Source organism: Protobothrops mucrosquamatus, unplaced genomic scaffold (assembly GCF_001527695.2).
Source record: "Protobothrops mucrosquamatus isolate PMUCROS unplaced genomic scaffold, P.Mucros_1.0 scaffold4218, whole genome shotgun sequence".
In the NCBI taxonomy this organism is placed as follows: domain Eukaryota; kingdom Metazoa; phylum Chordata; class Lepidosauria; order Squamata; family Viperidae; genus Protobothrops; species Protobothrops mucrosquamatus.
This window is the reverse complement of record NW_015390140.1, coordinates 1-25,050: the sequence shown is the minus strand read 5'-3', so window position 1 is coordinate 25,050 and position 25,050 is coordinate 1. Positions and strand designations below refer to the sequence as shown.

General features: G+C 46.6%; 1 protein-coding gene across 1 annotated transcript in view; it reads right to left on the bottom strand.

Annotated features, from left to right (window-relative positions):
• MASP1 (mannan binding lectin serine peptidase 1) overlaps positions 1-19,680 on the bottom strand; it is a gene marked incomplete at its 5' end in the record, with an annotated part of 50,592 nt that extends 30,912 nt beyond the window's left edge. Inside the window, 6 exons of the mRNA XM_015828086.1 lie at positions 11,077-11,155; positions 14,574-14,692; positions 16,150-16,297; positions 17,184-17,380; positions 18,430-18,561; positions 19,503-19,680. Coding sequence (XP_015683572.1) covers positions 11,077-11,155; positions 14,574-14,692; positions 16,150-16,297; positions 17,184-17,380; positions 18,430-18,561; positions 19,503-19,680 — 853 coding nt within the window. The remainder of the gene's footprint in view (positions 1-11,076; positions 11,156-14,573; positions 14,693-16,149; positions 16,298-17,183; positions 17,381-18,429; positions 18,562-19,502) is intronic.
• Between the last annotated feature and the right edge of the window lie 5,370 nt (positions 19,681-25,050).

Here is a 25,050-nt window from a genome sequence, read left to right as displayed (position 1 = left end):
CTCCGAGGCCTAGAATGGACTTCCGGAAGTGGCATCCACACACTTCCGGCGGGCCAGTCTATGCCTGGGAGGCCTCCTCCAGGCCTCCAAGGCCTAGAATGGACTTCCGGAAGTGGCATCCACGCACTTCTGGTGGACCATTCTAGGCCTGACAGCCCTCCTCCAGGCCTCCGAGGCCTAGAACGGACTTCCGGAAGTGGCAGCCGTGCACTTCCGGTGGGCCATTCTAGGCCTGGGAGCCGTCCTCCAGGCCTCCGAGGCCTAGATCGGACTTCCGAAAGTGGCATCCACACACTTCCGGCGGGCCATTCTATGCCTGGGAGGCCTCCTCCAGGCCTCCGAGGCCTAGAACAGACTTCCGGAAGTGGCATCCCTGCACTTCCGGTGGGCCGTTCTAGGCCTGGGAGGCCTCTTCCAGGCCTCCGAGGCCTAGAACGGACTTCCGGAAGCAGTGTGCATTCAGCCGGTTCTCCGAACTCAGCAAAATTTAGCTACCGGTTCTGCCGAACGGGTGCGAATCAGCTGACTCCCACCATTGCAGTGGTCACGTGATCCAAATCCAGATACTTGGGAACAGACTCATATTTATGACGGTCGCAACATCCTGGCTGGGTCACATGATCCTTCCCTTGGGCGACCCTCTGCCAAGCAAAGTCAGTGGGGAAGTCAGACTCACTTAACGACTGGGTGACTAAGATAAAATTGGAGCGATTCATTTAACAACGGTGGGGAAGAAGTGTCGTAAAACGGGGCAAAACTCACTTCCCAAATGTCTCGAAATTTTGGCACCGTTTGTGGTCGTTAAGTCGAGGACTGCCTGTAGATGGATATTTTTACAGTTGGTGCCGAGAACCCGCTGAAAGAAACGGGCAGTTTTTTTCGAGGTCAAATGTAGTCCTCGTTTTATGACCGCAACGGAGCCCCTCCAGAAAATTGTAAAAATTAAGCATGACTTATGCAACGCTGCTTTTTAGTGTCGGAGGTTCCGGTCCCATCTATGTAGGATTATTTATAGTCTGGGCTGACTGTTTGATTTAGCATTTTCAACTAATTTGATGTTTTCTCTCTTTTTTTTTTTTTACAAATTTTATGGGTTTATCACAAAATAAAAGACGGGCGTTTCGTGTTTTGATCTTTCCTCTACTTTTGTACGCCTCCCAAAGTCAACCGGAGTTTGGTGCCCATCGATTAAAATTCAGAATTAATAAATGACGCGGCCTAAAGGAATACAGAAGGTCCTCCACTTTACGACTAGAACCGAGACCAAAATTTCTGTTGCTAAGCGAGACAGTGTTTAAGCGAGATTCGACCCGTTTTACGACCTTTTTTCCTGTGGCCGTTAAGTGAATCCCTGCGGTTGTTAAGTGAGAAACAGGGTTGTTAAGAGAAGCTGGCTTCCCCCATGGACTCGGCTCGTCAGACGGTCGCGAAAGGGGATCGCGTGACCCCCCTGGGAGACGCTTGTGCGACCGTCACAAATAGGAGTTGGTTGCCAAGCGTCTGAATTTTGATCACGTGACCACGGGGAAGGCTGCAACGGTCGTAGGTGTGGAAAACGGTCATAAGTCGCTTTTTTCAGTGCCGTTGTAACTTCGAACGGTCCCTAAATGAACGGTTGTAAATCAAGGATTATCTGTAAATACTTCCAGGCAATGTTTCCTCCACGGCCGCTTGTCCAAGCCCTGGGCGGGAAGTCCAGTCCAAAGGTGAACGACTTGTGTGGCAATTTATGTGTATTTTTCCTCTCTTCCCATAATCACCACCTCTCTCTCTCTCTCTCTCTCCTTCTCTCATTCTCTCTCTTTCTTTCTCCTTCCCCTCTCTCTATTCTCTCTCTCCTCTCCTTCCCTTTCTTTCTCCTGCCTTCTCTCTTCTTTTTCTCTTATTCTTTTTCTCTCATTCTCTCTCCTTCTCTTTCTCTCTCATTCTCTCCTTCCCTCTCTCTCCTCTCTCTCATTCTCTTTCTCTCTCATTCTGTCTTTTATTCTCTCTCCTTCCTTCTTTCTCTCCTTCTCTTTCACTTTCTCTCCTTCTGTCTTTCTCATTCTCTTTGTCTTTTTCATTCTTTCTCTCACTCTCTCTTTCTGTTTTTCTCATTCTCTCTCCTTTCCTCTCCTCTCTCTCATTCTGTCTTTCTCTCATTCTTTTTTATTCTCTCTCCTTGTCTTTCACTTTCTCTCCTTTGTCTTTCTCATTCTCATTCTCTGTCTTTCTCTTTCTCACCCTCTCCTTCTCTGTCTTTCTCATTCTCTCTCCTTCCCCCCTCTCTCTCCTCTTTCTCATTCTGTCTTTCTCTCATTCTTTTATTCTCTCATTCCCTCTTTCACTATCCTTCTGTCTTTCTCATTCTCTCTGTCTTTCTCTCATTCTCTCTCTCATTTTCTCCCTCCCTCCCTCCCTCCCTCCCTCCCTCTCTCTCTCTCTCTCTCTCTCTCTCTTTGTCTCTCTCTCTCCCTCAAAGTCTCTTCCCAATTTCTCAAGGCGACCTGGGTGGTCATCTGCATCCTTCTCGAAGGATTTCCTTGAAATTCAGGATTCCCTCTCCTGCTTTCCCTGGCACTGCCTAATCATTGTTTGTTGTTCTCAGGGGTTTATGTTTAAAACCAGAACAAGACAGTTTGTTAACAGGAAAGAAAAGATAAGGCATGAATTTGCCGGTTCAAAGGTCTCCACTCATTTCCTGGCCTGGAAGATCCCAGTTGGATGTTAACGAAGTTGGTCAATGTTCTTTATTTTTTAATTATGATTATTTTTGGCATGCTCTCACAAGCTTTGCCAGGCTGCTTTGGGGGGGGGGGGGAAAGGGTCGAATTAATGTGGATTCTTGTGAGATTTTGGCAGACTAAATTTCAACACGGCGAACGTGTGTATGTGAACGGAAATACAACAAAATCAAATGGTGTAAATCTATAAACACACACATACACAAACATGTATAGACACACACGTGTTCCCCACAGCAAAGCTAAAATCTTCTCCACTCCTCTAGTATCCAGTTACTGGGTTAACACAATATCTTAAATTCTACAATTAACCAGTGGAACCACCTGCCTCCAGAAGCGGTGAATGCTCCAACATTGGAAGTTCTTAAGAAGAGACTGGACAGCCATTTGTCTGAAATGGTATAGGGTTTCCTGCCTGAGCAGGAGGTTGGACTAGATGACCTCCAAGGTCCCTTCCAACTTTATTATTATTACTATTATTACTACTTATTATTACTAACAAATGGTTATAAGTTGACTACCTTATCAACTTCCTGACAGTGAGGACAATTAACCAGTGGAACAGCTTGCCACCAGAAATCGTGGGTGCTTCATCACTGGAGGTTTTTAAGAAGAGGCTGGACAGTCACTTGTCTGAAATGGTATATAGGTTCTCCTGCTTGAGCAGGGGGTTGGACTAGAAGACCTCCAAGATCCCTTCCAGATTCTATTCTATTCTATTCCATTCCATTCCATTCCTTTTCTCTATTCTATTCTATTCTATTCTATTCTATTCTATTCTATTCTATTCTATTCTATTCTATTCTATTCTATTCTATTCTATTCCTTTTCTCTATTCTATTCTATTCTATTCTATTCTATTCTATTCTATTCTATTCTATTCTATTCTATTCTATTCTATTCTATTCCATTCTCCAGCTTTTCCACACATCTCCTGAACCTGTCTGTGGATGAAGGTGGTCAACAGGACACCCAAGCGTCTCAGGCCCCCAGCAGCCTCCATCAACCATCTACAACAGTGAGTAGGAGGAGATCCTTCTGGGAGACCTGACACGGCTCCCATTCCTGGATGGATGGATGAGATTGTTCAGGGATGATCTCCACAAATCAAAACATTAGCGGGTGGCCCCTCCACACTGTTTTGCATGAATCACACCACCAAAGGAGACAGATGGGTTATGATGCACCCCACACACGTGTAGTAGGAGAAAGCTACTACAGTTTTCTGATACAACCGGGGCTCCTCATAGCCCACGAGCCAGATGGCCCTTTGAAACCACTTACTAATAAAGAATATGAATAGCTCTCTGAGCTGGGTTGTTATCAACATTTCGTTGCCCAACTACGTAACATCATCAGTGATGGAACAGAGTGGGGTTTGCGGAGTGGAGAAGGAAAAGGGGAGGAGGAGGAGGAGAAGGACTGTGGAATTCTTGGTGCTCTCTCAGCTTGGCTGTTTTCTTGCAGATGTCTCATAAACCAAACTAGGTAATGTCATCAGTGCTACAAGGATTGGGGGTTGAAGAGGAGGAGGAGAGGAAGAGAAGGAGGAGGAAGGGGGGAGGAGGAGGAGGAGGGAGAGAGGAGGAGGGAAGAGGAGGAGGGGGGAAGGAGGAGAAGAGAAAGGGGTTAACATTCAACCTTCTAGCACTGATGACGTTACCTAGTTGGACCATGAAATGTCTGCAAGAAAACAATGAAGTTCAGAGAGCATCAAGGACACTCAGTCCTTCCTCCTCCTCCTCTCCATAAACCCTTCTAGCTCTGATGATATTCCCTATTCTATTCTATTCTATTCTATTCTATTCTATTCTATTCTATTCTTTCTCTTCTCTTTTTTCTCTATTCTATTCTATTCTTTCTCTTCTCTTCTTTCTCTATTCTATTCTATTCTATTCTATTCTATTCTTTCTCTCTTCTCTTCTTTCTCTATTCTGTTCCTTTTCTCTATTCTATTCTATTCCATTCTTTCTCTCTTCTCTTCTTTCTCTATTCTGTTCCTTTTCTCTATTCTATTCTATTCTATTCTATTCTATTCTATTCCATTCTCTCTTCTCTTCTCTTCTTTCTCTATTCTGTTCCTTTTCTCTATTCTATTCTATTCCATTCTCTCTTCTCTTCTTTCTCTATTCTGTTCCTTTTCTCTATTCTATTCTATTCTATTCTATTCTATTCTATTCTATTCTATTCTTTCTCTTCTTTCTCTATTCTATTCTATTCCATTCTTTTCTCTTCTCTTCTTTCTCTATTCTGTTCCTTTTCTCTATTCTCTTCTCTTCTCTTCTATTCCATTCTCTCTTCTCTTCTTTCTCTATTCTGTTCCTTTTCTCTATTCTATTCTATTCTATTCTATTCTATTCTATTCTTTCTGTTTTTTGCTGATGTGTTCACACCACATACTAAAACCTGGCTATGAATTAACCCACTTTTCCAGGCTTACACAATACATGATTAACGAACGGAATAGGCTGCGTTCAGACCAACGACGCATAGGCACAACGCTTGCGATCCCCTCCGCCAGGCATTCGCACAAATCTGATCAGGATTAGTGCTGCGGAACCCAGCCCAACGTGTGGTGTGAACACATCTGTAAGTCTCGACCTGGGTCTCTTGAAGTCCGGTTGCACGGTCTACGTTAAGGCAGGGTTTCTCAAGCTTGTTGACTTGAAGATGGGTGGAACTTCAATTCCCAGAATTCCCCAGCCAGCAGAACTGATTGGTTAGCTGGTTTGTTTTCCTTCCTTCCTTCCTTCCTCCCCCCTCCCTTCTTTCTTTCCTTCCCTCCTCCATCTCTTTTTCCCCATCCTCTTCCTCTCCTTCCTTCGTTCCTTCCTCCTTCACTCCCTTTCCCCCTCCTCCTCGTCCAATTCCTTCCTACCTTTCCTTTCTTCCCCCTCCTCTCCCTCCTTTTCTTTCCTTTCCCTCCCTTCCCATTCCTTCCTTTCCTCTCCCCTCCCTTTCCTCTCGTTTTCCTTCTCTTTCCCTTCCCTCCCTTCTCATCCCTTTCCTTTCCTTCTGTTTTCCTTTCCTTTCCTCTCCCTTCCCTTCCTTGTTTTCCTTTCCTTTCCTCTCTTCTCCCCTTCCTTCCTTCCCTTCCCTCTCTTCTCATCCCTTTCCTTTCCTCTCCCTTCCCTTCCTCTCCTTCTGTTTTCCTTTCCTTCCTCCTCTTTCCTTTCCTTTCCCTTCCTTTTCCATTCTCCTTCTCCATTTCCTTTCATTCCTCTTCCATTCCTTCTCCTTTACCTCTTCCATTCCTCTCTTTAATTTCTTTTCCTTTCCTTTCCTCTCCCTTCCCTTCCCTCCCTTTCCTTTCCTTTCCTCTCCTTTCCTTTCCTTTTCTTTTCTTTCCTTTCCTTCCCTTCCTTTCCTTTCCTTCCCTTATTTTTTAAGTTTTCTCTCCTGGGAGCTGAACTCCACATATCTTCAAGTTGCCCCCGTCAAGAGACACTGACGCAGGCCCTATATTGTTCATTTTACTCCTGCTTCGATGCATCTACATCAGGGTTTGGGGGGGGGGGATCCTGACGGAGACCCTGAGCAAGACGGAGCAAGGCCACTTATGCACCGAAATCATCCTTTGAGCTCTGCTCCGACCAAATTGGAACAGATGTCCGGAAGGGTGGAGAGAAGCGCGGGGGTCCTGACCCCCAGGCCCACCGTTTTGGAGAGTTTGAATCCCCCCCCCTCCGTGCGCAGCTGCCTAGGGGCCTCTGTGCAGGTGTGTGTGTGTGTGCGTGTTGCGTATTTTTTAAAATTTATTTATTTATTTTTATTCCATTCATATGCTGCCCATCTCACTATCCAGCCTCCATTTTGACTTTTTTTTTTTTTAATCCCTCCCCGATGCTCCGAATGGGATGCTAGGATGTGCAGTGTTTGGAAGCCGCACGAGAAATAAATAAGCAAATTAAAAAAAAAAAGTCAGAAATCTTTTTCCGCGCGAATCCACCGCCCACCCCCCCGCTTCCAACTCTGCAGGGCCGTTGTTTTTCCCAGGCTTCTAGATTCCTCAGTGTCCTGAAGTCGTGGCGAGCGTGCAGATTCAGAAAAGACCCCCCCCCCCACATAGACGTCTCCCATCAGCAGGGCAAGAAGAACGAGAGAAAGATTAATACGATCTGAATTAGGGGGGGTGGGAAAGTGGGGTTCAGCCATCCCCATCACCCAGAAAAGACGGTTAGTCCCGTTCAGCGTTATAAGGAGGGAGCGTAGCAAAGGAGATAGGAAGTGCACCCCTGGCCAGGATCCGAGAGAAGAATTCCTCGCAAGGAGAAGAAGGATTTTGTTGCATGCTATGTCCAGAAGGCCATTCGCTGATTTTTTTCTCTTACGCATCCTGGAGTTATGAGCTTGGTAGGTGGGGAGGGAAGCGTTTTCAATAGCCCCCTTCTGAATACAGCGGCTGGAAGAGCCACTGGGCTGCTATGGAAACCGTGAGAGGAGGGGGCACATGACCCCCCCTCTGCCCCCCTTGCAAATGTAATATTTTTCCCCCCACAGGGAGGCTGGGGGGGCGTGGACCACGTTCTTCCTTCATAGGTTCCTGTGCTGTGATCTGGGTTAGGCTGCTGCGGGATCCGAGTCCTCGTTTATCGAGATCCAGTTCTCGGCTGGCTGGGTTTCGGCCACTGTTGCAAAAGGCAAAAAGGGAAAGATGGACGCAAGGAAGGAAGGGAGGGAGGGAGGGATAAAGGGAGGGAGGGAAGGAAGGAAGGGATAAAGAAAAGGAGGGAGGGAAGGAAAGAAGGAAGGAAGAATGGGATAAAGGGAGGGAGGGAAGGAAGGAAGGATGGGATAAAGGGAGGGAGGGAGAGAAGGAGAGAGGAAGGAAGGATAAAGGGAGGGAGGGGAGGAAAGAAGGAAGGAAGGAAGGGATAAAGAAAAGGAGGGAGGGAAGGAGAGAGAAAGGGAGGAAAGAAGNGAAAAGGAGGGAGGGAAGGAAAGAAGGAAGGAAGAATGGGATAAAGGGAGGGAGGGAAGGAAGGAAGGATGGGATAAAGGGAGGGAGGGAGAGAAGGAGAGAGGAAGGAAGGATAAAGGGAGGGAGGGGAGGAAAGAAGGAAGGAAGGAAGGGATAAAGAAAAGGAGGGAGGGAAGGAGAGAGAAAGGGAGGAAAGAAGATTGGGATAAAGGGAGGGAGGGACGGAAGGAAAGAAGGAAGGAAGGAAGGAAGGATGGGATAAAGGGAGGGAGGGAAGGAAGGAAGGATGGGATAGAGGAAAGGAGGGAGGAAGGAGTGAGGAAGGGAGGGAGGGAGGGAAGGAAGGATGGGAGAAAGGGAGAGAGGGAGGGAGGGAGGAGAGAGGAAGGGAGGAAGGAAGGATGGGAGAGAGGGAGGGAGGGAGGGAGAGAGGGAAGGAGAGAGGAAGGGAGGAAAGGAGGAAGGAGGGAAAAGAGAGGGAGGGAGAAAGGAAGAAAGGAGGGAAGAAAGAAGGAAGGGATAAAGGGGAGAGAGGGAGAAAGGAAGGAAGGATGGAAGAGAGGAAGGAGGAAGGGAAAGAGGGAAGGGAAGAAAGAAAGAAAAAAGAAAGAGGAAGGGAAGGAGGAGGGAAGGAGGGAGGAAGGAAAGAAAGAAAGAAGAAGAGGGAGGGAAGAAGGAAGGAAGGGAGAGAGAGAGAGAGAGAGAGAAAGAGAGGGAAGGAGGCAGAGAAGGAGAGAAGGAGGAACGAAGAGAGGAAGGAAGAGAGGAAGGGCAGCAGGAGAGAAAGAGGAGAGCCAGTCAGAACATGCATCATGCAAAACCGCCACCAGCCGCCCCAGCCAGGAGGATTAAGTGTCAGCGTGAAAGGAAGGCAGAACTTGAACGTTGCTGCAGGGGATTCAGCCCAGAATTACCAGAAGAAACCCCCCCCCCAAATCTTTGCTTTCTGGGAAAGGGCGCCACTGCGTCTCTCGTGGGACTTTGCAGGTGTACCTGTGTTGGCTTGGAGCAGCGGTCTTCAAACCTGGCCCTTTTATGACTCGTGGACTTCAACTCCCAGAATTCCTCAGCCAGCATGAGGGAACTATGGCCCCTTCATGACTAGCGAATTTCAACTCCCAGAATTCCTCAGTCAACATGGCGGAACTATGGCCCTTCATGACTCGTAGACTTCAACTCCCAGAATTCCTCAGCCAGCGTGAGGGAACTATGGCCCCTTCATGACTAGCGAATTTCAACTCCCAGAATTCCTCAGTCAACATGGCGGAACTATGGCCCTTCATGACTTGTGGACTTCAACTCCCAGAATTCCTCAGCCAGCATGGCGGAACTATGGCCCTTCATGACTCGTAGACTTCAACTCCCAGAATTCCTCAGCCAGCGTGAGGGAACTATGGCCCCTTCATGACTAGCGAATTTCAACTCCCAGAATTCCTCAGTCAACATGGCGGAACTATGGCCCTTCATGACTNGAAAAGGAGGGAGGGAAGGAAAGAAGGAAGGAAGAATGGGATAAAGGGAGGGAGGGAAGGAAGGAAGGATGGGATAAAGGGAGGGAGGGAGAGAAGGAGAGAGGAAGGAAGGATAAAGGGAGGGAGGGGAGGAAAGAAGGAAGGAAGGAAGGGATAAAGAAAAGGAGGGAGGGAAGGAGAGAGAAAGGGAGGAAAGAAGGTTGGGATAAAGGGAGGGAGGGAAGGAAAGAAGGAAGGAAGGAAGGAAGGAAGGATGGGATAAAGGGAGGGAGGGAGGGAAGGAAGGATGGGATAGAGGAAAGGAGGGAGGAAGGAGTGAGGAAGGGAGGGAGGGAAGGAAGGATGGGATAAAGGGAGAGAGGGAGGGAGGGAGGAGAGAGGAAGGGAGGAAGGAAGGATGGGAGAGAGGGAGGGAGGGAGAGAGAGAGTGAAGGAGAGAGGAAGGGAGGAAAGGAGGAAGGATGGAAAAGAGAGGGAGGGAGAAAGGAAGAAAGGAGGGGAGGAAGAAAGAAGGAAGGGATAAAGGAAGGGGAGAGAGGGAGGAAGGAGGAAGGGAGGAAGGGAGAAAGGAAGGGACGGAGGGGGAGAGAGGGAGAAAGGAAGGAAGGATGGAAGAGAGGAAGGAGGAAGGGAAAGAGGGAAGGGGAGAAAGAAAGAAAAAAGAAAGAGGAAGGGAAGGAGGAGGGAAGGAGGGAGGAAGGAAAGAAAGAAAGAAGAGGGAGGGAAGAAGGAAGGAAGGGAGAGAGAGAGAGAGAGAGAGAGAGAAAGAGAGGGAAGGAGGCAGAGAAGGAGAGAAGGAGGAACGAAGAAAGGAAGGAAGAGAGGAAGGGCAGCAGGAGAGAAAGAGGAGAGCCAGTCAGAACATGCATCATGCAAAACCGCCACCAGCCGCCCCAGCCAGGAGGATTAAGTGTCAGCGTGAAAGGAAGGCAGAACTTGAACGTTGCTGCAGGGGATTCAGCCCAGAATTACCGGAAGAAAAAACCCCCAAATCTTTGCTTTCTGGGAAAGGGCGCCACTGCGTCTCTCGTGGGACTTTGCAGGTGTACCTGTGTTGGCTTGGAGCAGCGGTCTTCAAACCTGGCCCTTTTATGACTCGTGGACTTCAACTCCCAGAATTCCTCAGCCAACATGGGGGAACTGTGGCCCCTTCATGACTCGCAGACTTCAACTCCCAGAATTCCTGAGCCAGCATGGGGGAACTATGGCCCCTTCATGAGTCGTGGACTTCAACTCCCAGAATTCCTCAGTCAACATGGGGGAACTATGGCCCCTTCATGACTCATGGACTTCAACTCCCAGAATTCCTCAGTCAACATGGGGGAACTATGGCCCTTTTATGACTTGTGAACTTCAACTCCCAGAATTCCTCAGCCAGCATGAGGGAACTATGGGCCCTTCATGACTTGCGGACTTCAACTCCCAGAGTTCCTCAGTCAACATGGCGGAACTATGGCCCTTCATGACTTGCAGACTTCAACTCCCAGAATTCCTCAGCCAGCTTGCCTGGCTGAGGAATTCTGGGAGTTGAAGTCCAGAAGCAAGGGTCTTCAAACTTGGTCCTTTTATGACTTGTGGACTTCAACTCCCAGAATTCCTCAGCCAGACCTCCAAGGTGCCTTCCACCTCTGCTGCTGCTGCTGCTGTTGTTGTTGTTGTTGTTATTATTATTATTATTATTATTATTATTATTATTATTATTATTATTATTATTAATAATAATAATATTGTTATTATTTGGTATAGGGTTTCCTGCCTGAGCAGGGGGTTAGACTAGAAGACCTCCAAGGTCCCTCCCAACTCTATTATCATTATCATTATTCCCAGCTGAAGGAGATTTGCTCAATGCCCTTTTGCGCCAAGCGTCCTAGACCACCTGGGTGGGGTTGTCAAGTGGCCCCCAGGCCCCGTCGGACCCTCCCCCAGTTGTTGAGGACCCCCCCCCAAACCATCCTCTTACTTTTGCAAAGCGGCACCCGGCTGCTCCACACACCGTCCTTCATGCACTCCATCTGGAACGTCTCGCTCTCCACCTCGTCCTTAAAGAGGAATAAAACCATCCATTTTTCAGGGCTGGTTGACCAGCCGGGCAATTTATTTCACCGAATTCATGTTTAATGACTGTGTGAAGTTACAACGTCACTGAAAAAAAGGGACTTGGGTCTGTGTTTCACACTTACGACCGTCGCAGCCTCTCTGCGATCACGTGATCAAAATTCGGACGCTTGGAAACTGGCATGTACTTACGACAGTTGCGGTGTCACGCGATCCCCTTTTGCCACCTTTTGAACAGCAAAGTCAATGGGGAAGCCAGATTCGCTTAACGACCGTGTTCCTAACTTAACCACTGCAGTGATTCACTTAACAACCGTCTTACTCACTTAATGACTGCAGGGGATCCACTGAACGACTGCGATGAGAAAGGTCGTAAAAGCGGGGCAAAGCACGCTTCACAACCGCCTTGCTTAGGAGTGGAAATTTCGGGATCGGTTATGGTCGTAAGTCGAGGACCACCTGGACTGGGGCTGGCCTCTTATAAAGCATCATTTCTTGCAGTTCAGAAACAGCTGGATCTTCCTGGTGCAAACCGCTGACCTTGGTTAATGAATGCTAACTTGGTTAATGAATGTTAACAATGTTTTCTCTTGGTTTTTGTGCTGCCCTGAATTGAACAAACTGAACTTTCAGCTAACTAATGAACTGACCCAAAACTCAACTTTCCAAAACACGCAGAGGCTAAAAACTAACCAAGTTTAACTGGCCACGGACTGATTAAGCCACAAATGAATGGAGCCACTAGGGCAGGGGGTCTGCAACCTTGTCAGCTTTAAGATTTGCGGACTTCAGCTCCCAGAATTCCTCAGCCAGGCATTTATGACTTGTGGACTTCAACTCCCAGAATTCCTCAGCCAGCATGGGGGAACTATGGCCTCCTTCATGACTTGTGGACTTCAACTCCCAGAATTCTTCAGACTGTGTGCCTGGCTGAGGAATTCTGGGAGTTGAAGTTCACAAGCAGGGCTCTTCAAACTTGGCCCTTTTATGACTTGTGGACTTCAATTCCCAGAATTCCTCAGCCAGCATGGGGGAACTATGGCCCCCTTCATGACTTGCGGACTTCAACTCCCAGAATTCCTCAGACTGTGTGCCTGGCTGAGGAATTCTGGGAGTTGAAGTCCACAAGTCATACAAGGGCCAAGTTTGAAGACCCCTGAGGTTTGATCCGTTTCAACAGATGGTATGAAAGATTTTTTTGGGTCAAATCCAATCTAATCCTCAACTCCCAAAATCAAAAGTTTATTTTTCCCCCTTATCTTGTAAGAAATCAAACAGAGGCTAGAAATTTCGTCAAGTTATCATCTCCAAGCTCCGTTAGTTTCAAAATCTATTCTTAAATATAAGGTGATTTGCCTCTGACACTTTATTCTGTGCTAAATTAAAATTGTATGATAGATATTGCTTTTTTAGGATGTTGAATATTAGCAGTTTAAGATAGGTTTAGGCTTGTTTGTTCAAACTTAGAAAGAATAATAGAATTGGAAGGGAACTTAGAGGTCTTCTAGTCCAACCCCCCTGCTAGATTGTTATTATCTCTGCAGTAAAGAAAAAGGTCAGAGGTTTTAAGAAGAGACTGGACAGCCATTTGTCCAAAATGGTCTAGGGTTTCCTGCCTGAGCAGGGGGTTGGACTAGATGACCTCCAAGGTCCCTTCCAACTTTGTTATTGTTATGTGATTTCTGTTATGCTTTTTTGATATATTCTTTTTTTGGTCCCTTTTTTCTTTGTTTTGTTCCGTCCTTTCCCTTTTTCCTTTCATGTCAGTTCGTATTTTAAGGTTGGACTGGATTAATTGTCAAAGACATTATAAATAAAACACACCTTCCAGCCTCCGAGGAGCATTTGGTGAAAAACAAAATCTTGGCAAAGTCCATTTTGTCACCTGGGCGACAAAGGCAGTTTAAAGCTTCGTTGATTTTGATTCTGAAAAGTGAGGTTAAATTTTACACGGTGCCGTTTGCCACTGTAGCTCCGGACAATAATTAATTGGGGCCCAGAAGATTTTTTTAATCACGACGTTTTGCAAAATTGAGACTAAATCAAGGTCAGGCCTGGGGTTTAGACAGTTTGCAAAGCTCAACGGGCTGATAGGATGCTAAGTTACATTCTACTTTATTCATACTATGCACGTAGTCCTCAAGTTATGACAGCGATGGAGCCTGCCATTAAGATTGTACATCCTACGTCATAAAACAGGTCCGTCTCATGGCCGGCCTGATTTTATACCTTTTTTTTTTTTTGCGGCAGTCGTTAAGCAGATGAGACGGTCGTAAGTGCAAACCCATTGCTTGCTATTGGGCACGGTTTTGCCAAACAGCCGAAGTGCCATTTTTGGGGGGCAAAACCGTCATAAAACATTATGACTGCAGGCAGCAGCACGACTGTCAGAATTTCAGATCTAGGCTGTAAGTCCCCTTTCCCAGGGAGATCGTAACTTCAGACAGTCTCTAAGTGAATGGTCGTAAGCTGAGGACTATCTGTAGATTTACGTTTATTTAAATTTAGAGGCAGTCAAGCTATTCTCCAAAGCGCCTGGAGGCAGGAGAAGAAGCAACGGATGGAAACTCATCAAGGAGAGAAGCAACCTGGAACTAAGGAGAAACTTCCTGAGGGTGAGAACAATTAACCAGTGGAACAACCTGCCTCCAGAAGTGCTCCATCACTGGAGGCTTTAAGAGATTGGACAACCATTCATCTGGAATGGTATAGAGTCTCCTCTTGAGCAGGGGTTGGACTAGAAGACCTCTAAGGTCCCTTCCAACTCTGTTACTCTACTCTACTCTACTCTACTCTATTCCATTTCTTATTCTATTTTCTATTTCTTATTCTATTTCTTATTCTAATTTCTATTTCTTATTCTATTTCTTATTCTATTTCTTATTCTATTTTCTATTCTATTCTATTCTATTTTTATTCTATTTTCTATTCTATTTCTTATTCTATTCTATTCTATATTCTATTCTATTCTATTCTATTTCTTATTCTATTCTATTCTATTCTATTCTATTCTATTCTATTCTATTCTATTCTATTCTATTCTATCCTATCCTATTCTATTCTCCTAAGTCTTAATACTGTTATTTTATTTTTAAATTTGGTTCGTTGCTCGGTGACACGGGGACCAGGGGCGGGACTATCAAAACCCGCTGGCCGACCCATAACTCAAGATGCATCGCGGGAGTATGAATTGAACTGACTTGAATAGCTTATTTGGTCAAGTGTGGTTTAGACCCAGAAGGAAAGTTTGCCTCTTTCCAGACTGTGCAAGGTTAGCGTCAGCATGGAGATAGACTGCTCCTGCCGAAGGAGGCTCAACAGTATGGCAGGCAGTGATCTGTGATGCCCGGACTTGAGTAAACTCTTGATTTCTCTTGATTTCTCTGCCAGGGTCCGACCTACCTTCACGACGTTGTATCCTGGATTGCAACTGATCACGACTTGGTCCTTGAACGTGTAGGTGGCTTGCGAGGGTTCCAGTTTCCCATGGATGGGAGGATCCAGAAGTGGACACGGATCCCCTGTGTTTAAGATGAGCCGATAGGGAAAAAGAAAAAGATACAGCCTTGGATTAAACAACTCCAGAGTTATGCGGTTCCTTTTGCATCCCCAAATACAAGCTTGGCGTACGATGCTCATTTTTGAAAAATGCAATTTTCACAGCCTTGTGTTTGTTGACGTGGGGGTTTCTCTGGCCTGCTCTGAATTTACAGAATTTTTCATTCCGAAAGCAAAATAGAAGCTGGAAGGTGCGGCTTTCTCAATTTTGCAATATACTTTCCTCCACAAAGAAAACGTGTGCACATTGGGCGGCAAAGCTGGTTAAAAAGGAAGAGGGGGATATTATCCAAAATAAGGGATTAATACGCAAGAGAGAGAGAGTTCGGCCTAGTCTAGTGGTTAAGACACCATGTGGGAAAGCAGAAGACAAGTTTAAGTCCCATCTTAGCCAGGAAGGCCGGCTGGGTGACTTTGGGCCAATCACCAGGAGACGGTGAGTTCTAGTCCCGCCTTAGGCATGAAAGCTGACTGGGTGACTTTGGGCCAATCACCAGGAGACGGTGAGTTCTAGCCCCGCCTTAGGCACGAACCCAGCTGGGTGACTTTGGGCCAATTACCAGGAGACGGTGAGTTCTAGCCCCGCCTTAGGCATGAAAGCCAGCTGGGTCATTTTGGCCAATCACTAGGAGACGGTGAGTTCTAGTCCCGCCTTAGATACAAAAGCTGGCTGGGTGACTTTGGACCAATCACTAGGAGACGGTGAGTTCTAGTCCCGCCTTAGATACAAAAGCTGGCTGGGTGACTTTGGGCCAATCACCAGGAGACGGTGAGTTCTAGTCCCGCCTTAGGCATGAAAGCTGGCTGGGTGACTTTGGATCAATCACTAGGAGACGGTGAGTTTTAGTCCCGCCTTAGGGATGAAAGCTGGCTGGGTGTCTTTGGGCCAATTACCAGGAGACGTAAGTTCTAGTCCCACCTTAGGCATGAAAGCCGGCTGGGTCATTTTGGCCAATCACCAGGAGACGGCGAGTTCTAGTCCCGCCTTAGATACAAAAGCTGACTGGGTGACTTTGGGCCAATCACCAGGAGACAGTGAGTTCTAGTCCCGCCTTAGATACAAAAGCTGACTGGGTGACTTTGGGCCAATCACCAGGAGACGGTGAGTTCTAGTCCCGCCTTAGATACAAAAGCTGACTGGGTGACTTTGGGCCAATCCCCAGGAGACGGTGAGTTCTAGTCATTCTCTTTCAGCCCCACCCACCTCACCGGCTTGGCGTTGGGAGGAAAATACCTTGAGTTATTTATAAAAATAATAAAGGCAGGTTAAATAAAATAAACATTATTGGGAATTGTTTGGCCGGCCGGGGAATTCCGGATGTTGGTCTACTCCTCTTTAAAGTTGCTGAAGTTGGAAAACGTTGGGCTAGATGACCTCAAAGGTACCTTCTAACCTTTAGACTCCATGGTTCTATATTACCTGTCGTCGTGTAGGTGAATTTCCACCCTCCGTTCTCTCCTGAATTATCGCTGTGGAACAGGATTTGAACTTGGTGGCTCCGAGTTTCAATCCGTCCTGGAGACCTTTCTCCACAAAAGGGCCCAAGTTCTTTTGATCCAGCTTTGATCTGTCAAGCGATAAAGCCAAGGTTTATGGAACAAGGCCAGGTGAGGTCCCCAGAGAGTGTGCAGAGTGCAGAGGAGAGCAGCGAAGACGATCGGGGGGGCTGGAGGCTAAAACATATAAGGAAAGGCTGCTGGAATTGGGCATGTCTAGTTTAAGGAAGAGAAGGACGAGGGGGGACAGGATAGCAGTCTTCCAGTATCTCAGGGGCTGCCCCAAAGAAGAGGGAGTCAAGCTCTTCTCCAAAGCACCTGAAGGCAGGACAAGAAGCAACGGATTGAGAAACTAACCAAGGAGAGAAGCAACCTAGAACTAAGGAGAAACTTCCTGACAGCTAGAACAATTAACCAGTGGAACAACCTGCCTCCAGAAGCGGTGGATGCTCCAACACTGGAAGTTTTTAAGAAGAGACTGGACAGCCATTTGTCCAAAATGGTGTAAGGTTTCCTGCCTGAGCAGGGGGTTGGACTAGATGACCTCCAAGGTCCCTTCCAACATCATCATCATCATCATCATCATCATCATCATCATCATCATCATCATCATCATCATCATCATTATTATTATTATTATTATTATTATTATTATTATTATTATTATTATTATTATTATTATTATTATCTCCTCTCCCTTCCAGGACTGATGATGTTCCCTAGCGGGGTCATGAAACATCTGCAGGGAAACAACCCAGGGCCCCATAGTTTCCTCCTCCTCCTCCTCCTCCTCCTCCTCCTCCTTCTCCTCCCTTCTAGCACTGATGACGTTCCCTAGTGGGGTCAGGAAACGTCTGCAAGGAAACCACCCAGCTCAGGGAGCACCCAGGACCTCACAACACAACAGCTCTTTCTCCTCTCCCACAATTATGGGTGAGACAGATTAAAAGTGCTGACCTTGATGTAATCATAGGGACAGGTGACCTCCGGGTGATCTTCGATGTCGAAACTCTCATCAAACTGGAGCGCAATGAAAAATCCTTCTTCCAGCTCGATGCGGTACATGCAGTCGGAGCTTTTAGGATAGGAGTTGGGGAAATCGGGGCTGTGGATCACCCCACTCCTCTGGGTGAAGAGGTTGTTGCTGCACTCCACTGCAACAGATACAGACACAATGGTGGGTCAGAGAAAGATCAGATTAACCTGGTTAGTTTCGGACTGACGGTACGGATAGATCTGTAGTCCAAGTATGGCAGGGGGTTGGACTAGAGGACCCCCAAGGTCCCTTCCAGTCCCGTTCTTCTGCAAGGATCATACTCTTGATTTACTATGGATGTGGCTGCAAGGGTCCAGGTCAGGGGTAGGCAACCTTGGCCCCTTCATGAGTTGTGGATTTCAACTCCCAGAATTCCTCAGCCAGCGTGGGGGAACTATGGCCCCTTCATGACTTGCGGACTTCAACTCCCAGAATTCCTCAGCCAGCATGGCTCAGCTTGGAAACCTCCCCCTTTCCCCTCAGCATGGCTGACTCAGGAATTCTGGGAGTTGAAGTCCACGAGTCATAAAAGAGCCCAGGTTGCCTACCCCTGGTCCAGGTAGTCCTTGATTTATGACCGAGCCCCAAATTTTTGTTGCTAAGCAAACGAAGTGAATTTTTCGCCCCATTTCACGATCTTCCTTGCCACGGTCGTTAAATGAATCACTTAACAAGCAGTTGTTAAATCAGGAAGACGGCTGTAAAGTGGATCTGGTTTTTCCCCATTGGCTTTGCTCGTCAGAAGTTTGCAAAAGGGGATCATGTGATCCCAGGGCGCTGCGACCATCCTAAATATGAACCAATCGCCAAGCAACCGAATTTTGATCACGTGACCACAGCGGTCGTACGTGTGGAAACCGGTCGCTAAGTGAACTTTTGCAACTCAAGGACTACCTGCAGTCCCTTGGAACCTGCAGGCAGAATCAAACCATCTTCTGCATTTCAACCCCATCTTAGCCGTAATCTAAAAGTCTCAGGCTGGGTGCCCCACGCCGAAAACCGATCCAAGTTTAATCCTGACCGAGTTTTGCAGTTTATTATTGCCTCCTGGAGACCCCACGGACCCTGATTGTGCCTGCTGTTTTGGGGGGATGGGAAAAGGGGGGCAGATTGGTCCAAAGCCGGAGGAGGAACCATCGCAAACCAGGTTGTCAGGAGGATGCTGACCTTTGCAGGTCCGGTTGTCCGAATGGAGAATGTACCCAAAACGGCACGAACAGTAATAGCCCCCGATGTAGTTGTGGCAGTGATGATCACAAGCCAGTTCTTCGTCGCTGCTCTCCAAGCATTCGTCGATATCTGTAATGGGACAGAAAGATCACGTCAATCAACCATCCCCGTTGGCCACTCACAGCTGTCTGAGATGGTGTAGGTCAGGGGTAGGCAACCTTGGCTCTTTTATGACTCGCGGACTTCAACTCCCAGAATTCCTGAGCCAGCATGAAGGAACTATGGCCCCTTCATGACTCGCGGACTTCAACTCCCAGAATTCCTCAGCCAGCATAGGGGAACTATGGTCCCTTCATGGCTCGCGGACTTCAATTCCCAGAATTCCTGAGCCAGTGTGGGGGAACTATGGCCTCTTCATGACTCGCGGACTTCAACTCCCAGAATTCCTCAGCCATTATGGAGGAATTATGGCCCCTACATGACTCGCGGACTTCAACTCCCAGAATTCCTCAGCCATTATGGAGGAACTATGGCCCCTTCATGACTCGTGGACTTCAACTCCCAGAATTCCTCAGCCAGCATGGGGGAACTATGGCCCCTTCATGACTCGTGGACTTCAACTCCCAGAATTCCTCAGCCAGCCTGGCTCAGCTTGGAAACCTCTCCCTTTCCCCTCAGCATGGCTGGCTCAGGAATCCTGGGAGTTGAAGTCCACGAGTCATAAAAGAGCCAAGGTTGACTTTGGGCCAGTCCCTCTCTCTCAGCCCAGCCCACCTCACAGGGTTGTCGTTGTGTGGAAAATAGGAGGAAGGAATATTATGTACGTTCACCCTCTTGAGTTACCTATAAACTACTAAGTAATAAAGATGGGATTAAAATAAATAATAATTCAATAAATAAATAAATAATGGATAGACTTCCTTACAGTCCTAACTTGGGGACTACCTGGATGTGAGTTCCGCTCTTTCTCGCGCTGAGGTGACTTTCTCCTCCTTGTTCTGAGTTCCAATGTTGGCCCGTAGCCTGCCCAGACGGGCCAATGAGCTACTAACCGAGCTATCCAGACTCACCCACGGCGGCGTAATGGGCATCAAAGCCCGTGAAGCGTTCCTCGTTGGAGAAGTCCGATCGGAAAGTGAGGCTCAGATGTGACCCCGGAGACGTGATCGGCTCTTGTCCGGGGGTCTGTTCTGGATCTCGGTCCTCTTTTCCGCAGAAAGTCGCCAAGACCTGGTCCTCAGTCTCGACCTGTTGGACATCCAAAGGGAACAAAAAATGTCTATACACTTAAACGTAGAGGTAACAAGAGGAGAGAATAGAGTAGAGCTGGAAGGGACCTTGGAGGTCTTCTAGTCCAGCCCCCTGCTCAAGCAGGAGAACCTATACCATTTCAGACAGGTGATTGTCCAGTCTCTTCTTAAAGACCTCCAGTGATGGAGCACCCACCACTTCTGGTGGCAAGCTGTTCCACTGGTTAATTGTCCTCATCAGTGCTTTTTTTGTAAGAAAAAAGGTGCCGGAACTCACATCTTGTTAATCTTTTATTTAAAAAAATTATATATTCAGTTCTTAGCAGGATCGGTGGTTGAGAAGTAATTAGTATTTTTTTTTCATTTTTAAATTTGGGGGTCACACTTTTACACTAAAAATTTAGAAAAGATTTTCAATTCACCAACGATTTTTTAAAACAAAGAAATTATTTACCTTTCACACGTAGTCAATCACTGTACACACACACACACGTCAGTTGTGTAATGAAACATAAACGGTCGCCGCCTGCAGTAAGCACTCAGTGCGTGACCACACGACCAATCACAAGCCGAGCAGTGCCACAAGCACCATCACAACCAGCGCGGACGAAGTACACATGCATTGGACTCGACACACAAGCAGCCCGCATGCACCATTTTAATGATTGTGCCGCCAGCCTGCTGTGCTCGACAGGGCGATTCAAGTCCACGTGGACCAAACATCAAATTTTCAAAAGTTACTTTTAAAACTTGGAAAATCCATCGAAAAAAGGTGCCGGAACTCTGTTCCGGTGCGTTCTATGACAAAAAAAACACTAGTCCTCACTGTCAGGAAGTTTCTCCTTAGTTCTAGGTTGCTTCTCTCCTTGATCAGTTTCCATCTGATGCTTCTTGTCCTGCCTTCAGGGGCTTTGGAGAATAGCTTGACTGCTGTTTAACGCAGTGGCAGCTTCACCCAGAAAAATCTGTAATTTTAGTTTGCATGCAAATTATTGATTTGAGGACGTTGAATTCAAAGTTTTCCCTCATTTTTCTGATCAGAATAACGGAATAACAGAGCTGGAAGGGAACTTGGAGGTCTCCTAATCCAACCCCTTACTCAGGCAGGAGACCCTATGCTATTTCAGACAAATTTAGAACAATTAACCAGTGGAACTCCTTGCCTCCAGAAGCGGCAAGTGAACTCCAACACTTTCAGTGCTCCAACACTGAAAGTTTTTAAGAAGAGACTGGACAGCCATTTGTCCGAAATGGTCTAGGGTTTCCTGCCTGAGCAGGGGGTTGGACTAGAGGACCTCCAAGGTCCCTTCTGAGTCTGTTATTCTGTTCTTTTCCTTCCTTCCTTCTCCAACACTGGAAGTTTTTAAGAAGAGACTGGACAGCCATTTGTCTGAAATGGTATAGGGTTTCCTGCCTGAGCAGCGGGTTGGACTAGATGACCTCCAAGGTCCCTTCCAACTTTACTACTACTACTACTACTACTACTACTACTACTATTATTATTATTATTATTATTATTATTATTATTATTACATCCATTAATCTAGCAACTGTTTGAACTTACAACGGCATTGAAAAATATGAATAGAATAGAATAGAATAGAGTTGGAAGGGACCTTGGAGGTCTTCTAGTCCAGCCCCCTGCTCAAGCAGGAGAACCTATACCATTTCAGTCAAGTGACTGTCCAGTCTCTTCTTAAAAACCTCCAGTGTTGGAGCAGTCACCGCTTCTGGAGGCAAGGAGTTCCACTGGTTAATTGTTCTCACTGTCAGGAAGTTTCTCCTTAGTTCTAGGTTGCTTCTCTCCTTGGTTAGTTTCCATCCGTTGCTTACCTGCAACAGCTTGCAGAATATGAAAAGAGGCATTTAAGATTCATGGGGGGGGGAATCCCCAGAAATTTTTGGCCTTGGAACTGAATGGAAAAATGGCAGCCAGCCCTTCCTGAACCAGCTGAACCAGCAACTGGGCTCTGGGAGAGAATCCTGCAGAGAGGAGCATTGTGGACCCCCACCTCCATCTGCAACAACATCCCAATAAAACTGATCAGATCCTGAATCAGGGCACCACCACTTCCTTTCAGGAAGCACGCATGGGGAAATCAAACGCTAGGAAGAGAATGCTTTTCCTCAACATTTCGGGGGGCCTATTGGGGAAATTACATTTCTCCCAGTCCCAGCTACAACTGGAAGGCTGGACAGGATTTGGATGCAACGAGGAAGCTTTGTTCAAACTGATGTGTGCATTAAAGCAGGAGCGGGACGAAAAATATAGGACCTAAATCAGAAAGAGAGAGAGAGAGAGAGAAAGAAATAAAGAGAAAGAGAGAGAAAGAAAGAAAAAGAGAGAGAGAAAGGAGGGAGGAATGCAAGGAGGGATGGAGGGAGTGATGAAGAGAAGGAAGAGAAGAGAAGGAAGGAAGGAGGAGAAGGAAGGAAAGAAATAAAGAAATAGAGAGAGAAGGGAGGGAGGGAGGAAGGAACGCAAGGAGGGATGGAGGGAGTGATGAAGAGAAGGAAGGAAGGAAGAAAAGAGAAGGAAGGAAAAAAGAAGAAAGGAAAGAAAGAAAGAAAGAGAGAGAGAAAAAGGAGGGAGGGAGGGAGGAACGCAAGGAGGGATGGAGAGAGTGATGAAGAGAAGGAAGAAAAGAGAAGGAAGGAAGGAAGAGAAGGAAGGAAAGAAAGAAAGAGAGAGAGGGAGGGAGAGAGAAAGGAGGGAGGGAGGGAGGAATGCAAGGAGGAATGGAGGGAGTGATAAAGAGAAGGAAGGAAGAAAAGAGAAGGAAGGAAAAAAGAAAGGAAAGAAAGAAAGAAAGAGAAAGAAGGGAGGGAGGAACGCAAGGAGGGATGGAGGGAGTAATAAAGAGAAGGAAGGAAGGAAGAAAAGAGAAGGAAGGAAAAAAGTAAAGGAAGGAAAGAAAGAAAGAAAGAAAGAAAGAAAGAAAGAAAGAGAGAGAGAGAAAGGAGGGAGGGAGGAATGCAAGGAGGGATGGAGGGAGTGATAAAGAGAAGGAAGGAAGGAAGAAAAGAGAAGGAAGGAAAAAAGAAAGGAAAGAAAGAGAGAGAAAGGAAGGAGGGAGGAAGGCAAGGAGGGATGGAGGGAGTGATGAAGAGAAGGAAGGAAGAAAAGAGAAGGAAGGAAGGAAGGAAAAAAGGAGGGAGGGAAGGAAGGAAGTAAAAAAGGAAGGAAAGAAGGAAGGAAGAAAAGAAAGAGTCAAGAAAACAAACAAACAAACCAGCTGAACAAACCATCTTCAGGTCACCAAAGTTGAGAAACCCTGACCTACATGAATCTGGCTTCCGTTCCTTCCCACGTCATTTTCCTTCCCCAGTTTTTGCCAGCTTCTCCAAACCCTCGGAACAAGCCAGGATAATGAATAAACCCTGCCTGGGTCCCCACTGTTTCCTGGAAGGACAGTTTCTACCCTGGTCAGCCTAAGAGGCATCCTGGTTGACAACATGCGGTCACGCCGGAGACCAGCTTTTTATTTTTCCTGGAAGGAGGCACCCGCCAACCGTCCCATCTTGAGCTATGCCAAGCCGGTGGGCTTCCAAGACGACCCACCCCACCCTGCCCCCAATATAAATCACACACCCCTCCACACACACACACACACACACACCATTTTTCATTTCCACTTCGCCACAAGCGTGTGATGGCATCCGTTGCCAAGGAGTGAAGTCATGGCGCCAGTCGAAAGTTTCCATAAAGTTGTCCGCATTTTCCAGATCAGAGCTCGGACAAAATGCATTTTTATCACTGAGTAAAAGATAATTTTGTAATTGCACTTAGAGTGGCTGCAGTGGAAATTGGAACCCTTTCCTTTCCTCCCTTCCTCCCTTGCATCTTCTTTTCCTTTCCTTTCCTTTCTCCTTCCTTCCTCTCCCTCCCTCCCTCCCTCCCTCCCTCCCTTCCTTCCTTCCTTCCTTCCTTCCTTCTGTCTCTTTCTTCCTTTCCTTTCCAAAGCACCAGAGGGAAGGACGAGAAACAATGGTTGGAAACTAATCAAGGAGAGAAGCAACCTGGAATGAAGGAGAAACTTCCTGACAGTGAGGACAATTAACCAGTGGAACAGCTTGCCACCAGAAATCGTGGATGCTCCATCACTGGAGGTTTTTAAGAAGAGACTGGACAGCCACTTGTCTGAAATGGTATAGGTTCTCCTGCTTGAGCAGGGGCTGGACTAGAAGCCCTCCAAGGTCCCTTCCAACTCTATTCCTTTCCTTTCCCACTCTTTCTTCCTTCCTTCCTCCCTTCATTTCATCTTTTCCTTTCCTTTCCTTTCCCACTCCTCCTTCCTTCCTTCCTCCCTTCCTTTCATCTTCTTTTCTTTTCCTTTCCTTTCCCACTCCTCCTTCCTTCCTTCCTTCCTTCCATCTTTTTTCCTTTCTTTCCTTTCCTTTCCTTTCCTTTCCTTTCCTTTCCTTCCTTCTTTTCTTTTCTTTTCTTTCTTTCTTTCTTTCTTTCTTTCTTTCTTTCTTTCTTTCTTTCTTCTCTCTCCCCTTCCTTCCTTTCCTTCCTTTCTTTTCCTTTCTCCTTTCTTCTTTCTTTCTCATTCCTTCCTTCCTCTCATTCCCACCTTTGCTTCCTTGCTTCATTCCTTCTTCCTTTCCTTTCCCACTCCTTCCATCCTTCCTTCCATCTTCCCTTCCTTTCCTTTCCTTTCTTTGCCTTGCCTTGCCTTGCCTTGCCTTCCTTCCTTCCTTTCATCTTTTTTTCCTTTCCTTTCCCACTCCTTCCTTCCTTCCTTCCTTCCTTCCTTCCTTCCTTCCTTCCTTCCTTCCTTCCTTCCTTCCTTCCTTCCTTCCATCTTTTTTCCTTTCCTTTCCCACTTCTCCTTCCTTTCTTCCTTCCTTTCATCTTTTTTTCCTTTCCTTTCCCACTCCTTCCTTCCTTCCTTCCTTCCATCTTCCTTCCCTTCCCTTCCCTCCCTCGTTGCTTTTCTGCTTTTACTCTTTTTTTTAGTTTGCTTTGTTTTTTATGTTGTCTGTAAAAAAAACAAAAACCTCAATAAAAGCTTATTGAAATACAGGCGATTCTCCAGCTGCCTCCGGCAATATCAAGTAGCGTCCTGTGTCTGCCTTTCCTGCAATTAGCACTCACATTCTACAAAACCCCCCAAAATTAAAAGATTCCAGTGGGGAAGAGATTTAAGGACTTAATTCCCCTGCTGAGGAAAAGAGATCAGCTCAGCCAGATCCGGTCAACTCATTTTGAGAAGCAATTCTCCAAAAAATCCCAGGGGTTTTCTTCAATTAAGGCTGCTTAATAACAAGCCCTGAAAACTCGCAAGAAATTGTTGAGAATTATTATTATTATTATTATTATTATTATTATTATTATTATTATTATTATTATTATTATTATTAT